We start from the raw sequence: 10,657 nt of genomic DNA, 5'->3' as shown, positions 1-10,657 counted from the left end.
GGATCATTTTAGCATATAGTTTTTTTGAAATCCAACAACCAAGCCAACGTAACCATTTTAGACACCTCTCCCGAAAGTAGATGAATCACTATTTTGACTTGGAATTATTGATAAGTCTTATTTATAGGTTCATAATGACGACTGGTGACTACAAATATAAGTTACACTGAAATTAGAAGAGCGTAGCTTAACTTACAGAGGTTTTAGCGAAAATGGGAAATACGCTGGAAGGACTCTGTCCTGATAGTTATTAGTTGACGAGCACTTAAGTACCTCAAAGCTAACCAAAATACCCTAAACACTAATAACTTTCGAGATTATAACTCAAAGAATCAGGGGGAGGGTTTGTTGGGGTGTGAGGGAAGAATGAAGACTTAGAGGTTATTTATAGGCACTTTTGGGCATAGGCACGTCGCGCTTCAATAGGTATGCGCCATGCCCTATGGTGTGCTGACTCCATCCTTCTTCTGCTATGAGTCGCGTCCAAAATCGTCCATATAAGCCTCTTCTAGAAGGTGCCATGTGTTACCTTTATATGGTTCCACGTGTTACAATCTTATGGAGCCATGTCACTATATCTCGGAAGAAAGAGGTTGTCCCAACCATGCCACGTGGTGCTCTCTCGGGATGCCACATCATCATGCATGCGATTTTATAGATTTTCAAAATGGCGTAACTTATTCATATGAGATCCTTTTTCGAGCTCTTTATATATCTGGAAAGCTCTCGACGAGATCTACAACTTTCCTTTAGATCTTAACAACTAATTCTCACTTTATCAAATATTTATTTTTTTCATAGGCTAGGTTGTTGAATTTGCTATGGAAATCATAAATCATACATACAGACTCCTTTCTCGATGTTCTCTATATCAACGGACTCTTGTTAACGAGATATTAACTCTCGTTTAGCTTATTTTGTCTAACAACCTACCGCTCCAAAATTCGATTTTTGTGTGCATATAGCTACACTGAAACCTTGAAAAATCATAACTTCCTCTCACAAAGTCAGATATTGACGTTCTCTATATGCACACTATCGGTTTAACGACTACTACGACTTTTATTTAGATTTCTTATACTAAAAAATAGTTTATCAAAATTGCACCTTTTACGATATGCTAAGTCGTGTTGGTTTAATCGCAAAACATCGAAAAAGTATAACTTCCTCATGTGAAGTCGGATTGAAGCGTTCTGTATATCTACGAAAATCATATCGACGTTTCGTACATGTTTATGATGATTACTTAGGCTAAGGGGTGTTATCTTTCTATTTTGAATCTTATAAATGACAGTTTATATTGGATTATATGTAAAAGTGAAAATGGGGTGTTACAAGAGTGGATGATCGTCAACCATTATTTATTTCTCTAGAGTTTCGACTATTGGGCTCCCGATTTTGTATAGTACATTGATGTAGATGGTTGGTAGATACAGTTTTGGAAGTTCCCATTTAATTGTCTTCTCTATGATTTGGGTCTTAGCATTTGGAGAGAGAGGTAGTTATTGTAGTTGAGAGTTTCAAGTGACTAGGTTGTTTGTTGGTATCAGTTGGTTTTCGGGTGGTTTTCTCGAGATATGGATGCATTGATTATATGAAGTGGTTGGAGGTAGCATATGGATTGTTTTGGAGCCGTTAAAATTCTAATTGAATTAGATTTTAAGGACGAAATCCAGTTTAAATAGGGGAGAATTGTAACACTTAGTTTTCAAATTTTTTATTACCAGGGTTGTGATCCGTAAATGGATTGAGTAAAGGTCTTGAGCTTCAATGGAATATAGTTTAGACCCTATCAGATGTTGATAATTTTGGGTTAAGTGATTAAAGACATCGAATTGTGCTTTGAAGCAAAATGGTAAAACAGGAAAAGTTATATATTGGGCTTCTTGCATGGATTATGGTTTTATTAAGCCAAAAGTAACTAGATAGGGTCGTGGGGCTCATCATACCTTTCGTTGCATATAAAGATCGTAAAAAACAGAGTTAAAACGAAGAAGTTATGACCGTTTGGAGTTGGAGTGGAATTTGGTGAAAACATGTTGTCACGACGTGAGGGCCATCACGAGGTGACAAACTGGTTGTCATGTGGTCAAAACTGGGCAACCCAAGCCCACAAAATTTTAGGGTTTTCTATGTATTTAAAGAGTGGTTTCGTGTTTTTAGGGTATTTTTCCATCCTCCATCTCATCTAAGGCCACTTGAGAGAAACCATATCCTTTCTTTCACTATTTTAATCCTCCCCTCTCCTCTCTCATCCGTTTTTGGAGTTCTTGGTGGATTTTGGAAAGAATCTATTTCAAGATGGAGTTTTGGAGCATTGCATAAGAAGATCTCAGCTTCCAACTATCTTTTGGACCTTAGGTATGATTCAAGTTTTCACCTTTATGCTTATAAGTGCTAGATCTAGATTCCAATCTTGTTTTTGGTCCATTAAATGAAGATTGTGTTGTTGGATGTGATAAAGTTTGCAACATTATCATTCTACCTTGTCACAAGAGTATTTTGGTCTATGTATTTGCACTTTCATGATCTTTTAGGCACCATGCTTGAAGTTAGGATCTTATTTTGGTCATTTTAACCTAGCATGTGTACAAGACATGCATTGGACATGCATGTATAAAAAGCAATGATTTTTATGATTCTTTAGAATGGAGAAAGTTTTCTGGAAAGTTTGAGTGCTTGGCCTGAAGGATTAAAAGCTTAAGGCATTAAGTTGTCTAGAGCGTTCCCACGACGTGGCTGATTGATTGTCACAACATGGCGACAGGTAGCTTCGCAACTATTTCGTCTTAACAATGTCACGACGTGACCAATGGGTGGCCACAACGTGACAATCAGTTGATGTTGCCTTGATTGTTGACTTTTGACCATGGTTGGCTTTTGGTCAAAATAGGGCTTTAGGGTATAGACTGAGAGGGTACTTCTTTATCGTTACTAGGTGTCTTGTTGTACGTGTCCACTCGATGTGTGATCGGTTGTGCATTAGCTACTATTCGTGAGGTGAGTCTTCTCACTATACTCGTGGGTCAAAGGCAACAATGTCGGCCCACTGGATTGTGTATGTAGGATGCACGTTGTCTTTGTGACTCTTTGTGATGTGCTGGTATGTTGTATGCGTGGAGCCGATATGGGCTCGGAGTCAATATGGAATGGGGGTTGATACGGACCCGATGGAGCCGATCTGGGCTCATATTCAACATGGACTCAGAGTCAATATGGACCCAGGGTTGATATAAACCCGAGTTTGGTACGGACCTGAAGCAGCTACATGTTGTTATATGTGTGTATGTGGTATTTTGGGGAACTCACTAAGCTTTGTGCTTACAATTGTGGATTAACTATTTTGCAGGTACTTATCGGGCGACGAAGGTGTGACTGTACACACATAAACAATTTTATGATTTGAGATTCCGCATTATCTTCATTATAACTGTGATTTCTAAATAATAGTTTATGAACAAATGGTTTAACTCGAATGTACCTTTACTAAAATGAATGTTTTTATTATTTTAGAAATCAAAACAATTTAACCTAGGATTTTGGAATATTACATAGTAAATACCCGATTTTAAATAGGCCGAATTTTACAACACCACTTTTTCTTGACTGTGAAAGTGACGATGGTTTACAAGAGACAAATTCAATGTGGGGAGGGGTTGGATTTTTCTTAACTGTGGTCATAGTGGTGTTCACCGGATATGTAGTATAGTGACTTAGGGGATAGGGTGCAGTAGGGTATATGAGACCCACTTATTTAACGACTCATAAATATAGTAAACAAAAAGACAAAACAAGAAAATAGTAAATTACAGTTTTGGTCTGCATGGTTTGCTCAAATTTATAGTTTTAGTACCTAAGTTACAAAACTGATAGGTTGCATCCTATGATTTTACAAACTTTGTCTCAGTCCTTCTGTCCATATATTTTGCCATTTCTTATATCTTTTTTTATAATCTTTAATAATATTACATTGAAAAATATAATTTATCCTTTTTTATTATTTTTTTTCACCATATTTATTATGAAAATAAAATAAACAACCTTACCATTTATCTATAATTTTTCATCATGTTTATTTTTTCTCTAGACGCACAAGCGCATTCATCCTTCTCCTCTGTTCTCCTAGACGCATCTCTTCTCCGGATTCCCCATGATCATCGTTCATTCTCGCCTGATGTTTGTCATTTATCGCAACCATATGTCTACCATTTCTCCCCATGCATCTACGACTTCATCAACATTGTCGTTTACTGTCACTGGTGTCCAGTCAACACCTTATGAAGGTAGTGACAATTAATGATGTCGTTTCTCCTAGCAATTTCCCTGAAATCCAATGAAAATAATGAAATTTTCTCTTTCTTTTGTTCATCACTGATTTTGTTTAGAGAAATTTGATTCATCATGTAATCCAGAGTTTTTGGTCATTTTCTACTTTCATCATCAAATTGAAATGTTTAAATAGAAATCCCCAGTTTCTATAGTTGATGAATTAAGGTAATTTTTTATGGATTGAAGATTGAATTCATGCCCATCTAAAACAGATTCTCCGGAGTTATTTTCATTTAGTGAGAAACTTTGATTTTTTTTTTTTGATTGATGCATTGAAGATAAAGAACTAGAGATTGATTTCAATAAGGCTTTTTTTTTTATCTAGCGTTGGATCGATTTATTTTTTATTTATGAAGACCAATATTCTATCTTTTTCCTAAACTTAGCCACCCAAAGAACCGAAGATCCTTTTCAACCTTCAACGAACCAATCTTTAAAGTTTCATATTTCACATAATCTCCACATTCTTCCTTGTGAATCTAACATAGAATCATTTTTCTTTTCTATGATAAAAATGGTTAAAAAACAATAGGAAATATGACCAGTTGTGGTGGCTGGAACTAACGTTGTTATTGCTAATTTTGTGATGTGTTTGTTCGATCGCCATTATTTGTAGTAAAACTAACTAGAAACTTAAGCTTGATATTTGATTTGAGATGTTAATGGCTAATCAACTTAAAATTGTAATCAGTGGAGGTTTTATATGATCAAACTGAGGCTGAGATCGCCACTATTTGAAGGAGGGACGGGCGTTGTAATTTTTTTAAACCATAGGAATGTAATCTGTTAACTTTTCAAAAGTTGGATTATACCAAAATTGTAATTTACCATATGCATTAACTCTTCAACAACCATCTTCTAAAGCTCCCTAGAAATTCAACTTCGTAACAAATGAAAATGATTATCTTCCATTATTCAATTTTCATGTCATATAAAATAAAAAAGAAATATTTCTAACTAAAAAACGACAATTACTAAAATGAAAAAAAAAAATGCATTCCTTTTTAGCAACTATATAAGATCGATTATTGATTTAGGAATCACTAACCACCAGCTTTAGCTCCTAGTTCCAACCTTAGTGTGTGGTTAAGGATATCAGCCGATGGACCGACAAACTGAACAGGACCTATGAAAAAAAATTATACAAAATGATTTAGCATTTTTTTTGAGCTTTTGTTTGCAAAATATATACATAAGAAATTGTAGATAAACTAGAGTTTGTAATATCGCATCCGACGAATATATAACAACTGCTAAAAATATATAAAAAAGTACAAATCATAAAAAAATTAGGTATATATACGAAACTATTACAAAACAAATAAATTGACATATCATAAAAATTTATGCGTAAAACGAAGATATTAAAAAAAACAATAAACTAAACAAAATTGTGATACATATAAATCATATAAATGATGAAACTTCAATTAATCATTTGATCCGATGTTTAAAATAATTAATATAGACATGCACCTGGATTAATGTATCGGTTCTTAAGAGACCAGTCTCCACGCATTGATGCAAACTTTTTAAAAGGAGCACCTTATAATATAAACAAAAAATATAAATACATTATACAAAATAGAGAATTAACATAAGTAAAAACAAATTTATCACCTTCGAGTTCCACCATTGCTTTCTTAATAACCGGTTTAAACTTGCCTGTAAAAATATTTACAGTTATTTATATTGTTATTTTAACACTAATATTTTACCATGCATTTATATAGATAGATACCATGTCTTCTTTCCACATCCATTAGAGATGTCAATGTGGTCCCACCAATTGTCCAATTTTCAACTGGAGCTCCCAAATTTTCCACCTGAGTTTAATTAACATAATGTCGATATACGTTAAAAAAAACTATTATATTTTTTTGGCAATTTTTATGATTTAACACGTGTTAAAACTAAGGAGAAGCCATGCAAGATGTTATTTCATAAAATACATATGATGTCACGTATGTAAACCACATAAATGTTAAAATATAATGAAATTTTAGAAAAAAATAATTAAAAACATATAAATAATAATGTAGATTTGAAAAAAGAATAAAAACCAACCGAGGAAATTAATCCTGTTTTTCCGGAATGAAGTAGAGCTGCAGCACAATGACCCAAAGCATAGCAGTAATTTGAGTCGAATTTTGAAGGTAAACCGCATCTACCTTCATAACTACATAAAATCAAAATAAATAAATAAATAAATTTATATGTTTAATATATGATAGAACTCATTTCATTAGGGTAAAAGGAACATATTACTTACCCAAAAAAATGTGGTTGTCCTTTAAAATCCTTTTCATATTTACCTTCTTTTTTCCTCTTCTCTAGTTCACTTTCCACCATTTGAATAAGCATCTTTTCGGATTCAATTTTGGCAACCTAATTGCATTCGATCCAATATTTTCAAGAAAGTTACACTTTAGTCCTAAATTTTTTTTTTTTTTTTGAAAATAAAAGTCCCAATATCTGACAATTACCCTAATACTATCTAGTCCTTTTTTGTCAAGCCCAATATTGGTGGCACTATAACTGTAACTGATGTCAATAAAATTAAAATTTTGATGAAACTAACATCAATAAAATTAAAATTTTGATGAAACTAATTACGACAAGGCCTCAATTTCTATCTTTTGTTTGTGTAAAAGACATAAATACCCTCCCTTCTCATACTTATCTTTTGTCTAGTCATGTCATGACAATAAATACCTGCACATTTCCATGAGGATCTCTTTCTAGCAAAAGCTGTTCCTGAATTGTTTTTGGTAATATTTGAAAGAGTTCATGAGATTGGCTCCTAAGTTTCTTCTTCCATGTTCCTTCTTTATCAATTGTATCATGGGCTATAATTTCATTCAGCTCTCCAATAAGTGATTGTACCTGTAGATCATATTAAAGGGTAAGGTAGGTAGGTAGGTGGGTGGGTGGGGGGGGGGGGGGTAAGTTGAGATATAAATAATTAAATATATACCTCTGGAATGAAATCAATGAGGCCCTCTGGAATGAGAATAATGCCATAATTAAAACCGGCTACTGCACGTTTGCAGATTATATTTGTTATATAATCTGTAACACTCTTTAGTGTCTGCTTTTGTGCAGCAACCTACAACAAAATCAATAAGTCACAACATTTTATAAAAAAATGATTTTTTTTTATAAATATTTATTCAGATACCTCTTCTCCAATGATTGCTATGTTTGGATGAGTCTGCAAAGCACATTCCAGTGTTATGTGTGATGCAGCTCGACCCATTAACCTTACAACTGCAGTTAAATTTCAAAAAAAAAAAAAAAAAAAGATAAATGTATTTGAGAAATGTTTATTTTAAACAAAACTAGAATGGATAAAAAATGTGTACTTACAATGATAATATTTCCCTGTGGAACGTGCATCTACCATTAAATTTCCAATCATTTCTGAATAAATCTGTATATCATGATTCACAGGGTAACAATTTTGATGCAAAAAAAAAATTCATAATTTAAGTGAAATTGGTTTATTACCTTGCAGGCAGTGTCAAATCCAAAGCTTGTTGGAACCTCTTTACACTTCAAATCACCATCAATGGTTTTTGGGCATCCAATAACCCGAGTTTTCAAGTTGTTAGCCCTTCAAAAAGTTAATAAAATCTTTATAAAAAATTGTTGACTAGAAGTAACTTGTTTTGAAAAGATAAAAAAGACCTGAAATTTTCTGCTAGTAGGCATGCATTTGTATTTGAGTCATCCCCACCAATGACCACAAGTCCATCCAAATCAAGCTTCTTCACTGTTTCTTGAGCTTCCTTAAACTGAAAACAAAAGAAACCTAATTAATTAACAAACAGAATGTCTTAATTTAGGAATTAGATATGAAACGTTAGTTATAACCTGCTCAGGGGTTTCAATCTTGTCCCTTCCACTACATATCATATCAAATCCACCCTGCAATTCAAAATAATCCCAAAACAGTTTACACAATTAGAATACATATATAACTAGATTTTATCTTTATGGGATTCCAAAAGTAATTGCAATATCACCTGATTTCTATAATGATAGACAATGTCTCCATTCAACTTAACATATTTACACTTCATGATTCCAGCTGGACCACCCTTAAATCCATACATTGTGCTACCATGGGCCCTAGTCTGTAAATAATCTGCCCAACAAAAGTATAATAAACCATATGCCATAAACAAATATGCTAATTCACATATTCAGTTCAATGATTTGCTCACCAAAAATTCCAGAAATCACATTGTGTCCACCAGGAGCTTGTCCTCCAGATAGAACAACACCGATCTTTAGACTCTTCTCTGGTAATGAGCCTCCAGGCTTCAAGGATACTGATGGCTGCCCGAACAGATTTGGAAAGAGCTTAGCGATCTGATCTACATTGGTACAATCCAAGGTTTTAAATTAGTGGAAGAACATACATGATGATCAGATGATCTTAAACTATTATTGATTCCAGATAGAAATACTGTAAAATCTAAACATAAACTGAAATTTATAGTAATTTTTCCATACCTACGTAATCAATTTCCGAGTTTAATGAGTTCATTTCTTAATTGTCGTTATGATTTAGACCTTACATTTTATACAAGCACAAAACAGTGATTCGTTACACTTCATTGACTATATACAGGGTAGATTTGATAAACGGAAGACATTACAATCACATACAACTTGCGAAGAACAGATTGCATTTGATGTCTGGAACGCAATTGTTCTTACAGCTTCAATGAGTAATCGTGGAATTCCCCGTGTGTGTGTGTGTGTGTGAGTGCTAGACTGCTAGATCGTGTTAGCATCAAACTAGATCATTCCGTCGATACAATTAGATGCATAATTGAATGAATGTGAATGTGGAAAAACCTGGATTGCCGGAGGCGGAGCTCTTAGGACCATCGACGACATGAAACGAGGATTTGAGTACGGAAGGGAGAGGAAGAGAGGTTTTAAGACGGCTAGACTGGACTTCGCTGTAGACAACAGAGGGGGAGCGGCTATGTTTAGCATCACCGTTGGCGGTGGACATTATTAGAAATGGAAAACGGCGATCAGTTGCCGGAAAGTGTAACAGTCGGCCGGAGCAGTGACGTGAAGGAATATATAGAAGAGGAGGATAGTGTATGAATGAGAGATGACTGAATACATGAAGACGGAGAGTTCGTTGTCGAGAAGGGTAGAATGGTAATTGTGATATCCGTTTGATTTGCATGAGACTCGTTCAGTCGTTCTTGAACTATCAATTTTCATATTTAATCCTTTAAACTATAATTTCACTTGTAACATAAATTAGTCATATTTTTATACAATTTTTTACATTAAAATGTTATTCTTTTAAGAACCTTCACATCTTCTCATACTATAAGCACGATGTCATCAAATACACAATAATCTCTTGCACAATAACATATTAGATGACAGGTATATAAGAGTTGGTTTTTATATCAAACTCAATCTACATTAAAAATAAAACTTTGTTTTTCTTTTTTGCAACTATTAAGACTTGAATCTTTGACATGTCTTACAATTAAATTTGATGTGGCGCATTTGGTTCCATCGTTATCTAATACTATCATGCATATTGGAAAAAGGCAGGGTCGGTCTCGAGATTTTGAAGGCCATGTGCGAAAAGAAAAAAATCGGTCTTTAAAATTTCATGTCAGCGATGGATAGCGACAACTAGCAATAGATTAGCAAAAGATTAGTGATGAATTAGAAATGGATTAGCAAACAATACCGACGGATTTTCGACGGCTTAGCAATGGATTTGCAACGATTTACAACATATTAGTGATAGATTAGCAACGGATAAAAAATTCAGACCCTTCACGACACGTGTCATGTGTGGTTACTAGTGTTGCAAAAATCGGCCTAGGCGGCCGATTAATCGGAATCGGGTAAGAGCTGAGACGCCTAATTAGAAATCGGCTAAAAAACTCGGAATCGGTCAATATCGGCAAAAATCAATAAAAATCGGCTCAAATTCGGTCAAAATAGGCCAAAATCGGGAAAATTCGGAATCGGGAAAAATCGGTCAAATTCAAAAAAAAAAAAAAAAAAACGGAAAAGCTTGTAGAAAAAAATATATAATTGTTATTGATATTCATATATTTTGTTATAATTTATAGTTTTCCTAAAATTAATTTCATATAATTGGAGAAGTACTCCCCAATTACTTCCCGCCTAGACCGAATATTCGCTAGGCGTTAGTTGGCCGCCTTGGGAACGTCTAACGAATTTTACAACATTGGTGGTCACACACCCGACACCTCCTCAGGACCGGCCCTAGAAATCGGTGATGATTTGTACACAAATTGTTTTAGCC

General features: G+C 34.2%; 1 protein-coding gene across 1 annotated transcript; it reads right to left on the bottom strand.

Annotated features, from left to right (window-relative positions):
* Positions 1 to 5,204: 5,204 nt before the first annotated feature.
* Positions 5,205 to 9,454, bottom strand: LOC111921134 (pyrophosphate--fructose 6-phosphate 1-phosphotransferase subunit beta). Its single transcript, XM_023916716.3, has 16 exons — positions 9,199 to 9,454; positions 8,559 to 8,711; positions 8,358 to 8,479; positions 8,206 to 8,259; positions 8,020 to 8,126; positions 7,840 to 7,945; positions 7,699 to 7,762; positions 7,511 to 7,599; positions 7,307 to 7,438; positions 7,045 to 7,215; positions 6,602 to 6,717; positions 6,397 to 6,508; positions 6,071 to 6,155; positions 5,950 to 5,994; positions 5,806 to 5,874; positions 5,205 to 5,455 (listed from the first exon to the last, which is right to left on the bottom strand). The coding sequence occupies exons 1-16, from the start codon at positions 9,359 to 9,361 to the stop codon at positions 5,373 to 5,375; spliced, it is 1,671 nt and encodes a 556-aa protein (XP_023772484.1). The 5' UTR covers positions 9,362 to 9,454; the 3' UTR covers positions 5,205 to 5,372.
* Positions 9,455 to 10,657: the final 1,203 nt, after the last annotated feature.

Source organism: Lactuca sativa, chromosome 9 (assembly GCF_002870075.4).
Source record: "Lactuca sativa cultivar Salinas chromosome 9, Lsat_Salinas_v11, whole genome shotgun sequence".
NCBI classification, from domain to species: domain Eukaryota; kingdom Viridiplantae; phylum Streptophyta; class Magnoliopsida; order Asterales; family Asteraceae; genus Lactuca; species Lactuca sativa.
The sequence above is the reverse complement of the archived record's forward strand: the minus strand, read 5'-3'. Positions and strand labels throughout refer to the sequence as shown.

Excerpts from the sequence above, each read along its gene's own strand:
- LOC111921134 (XM_023916716.3), bottom strand. The coding sequence starts at position 9,361 with ATGTCCACCGCCAACGGTGATGCTAAACATAGCCGCTCCCCCTCTGTT. Across the intron at positions 8,127-8,205 it reads AGATTGAAACCCCTGAGCAG|TTTAAGGAAGCTCAAGAAAC; the intron begins GTTATAACTAAC and ends TTTTGTTTTCAG. Across the intron at positions 6,156-6,396 it reads AAACAGGATTAATTTCCTCG|GTGGAAAATTTGGGAGCTCC; the intron begins GTTGGTTTTTAT and ends AATTAAACTCAG.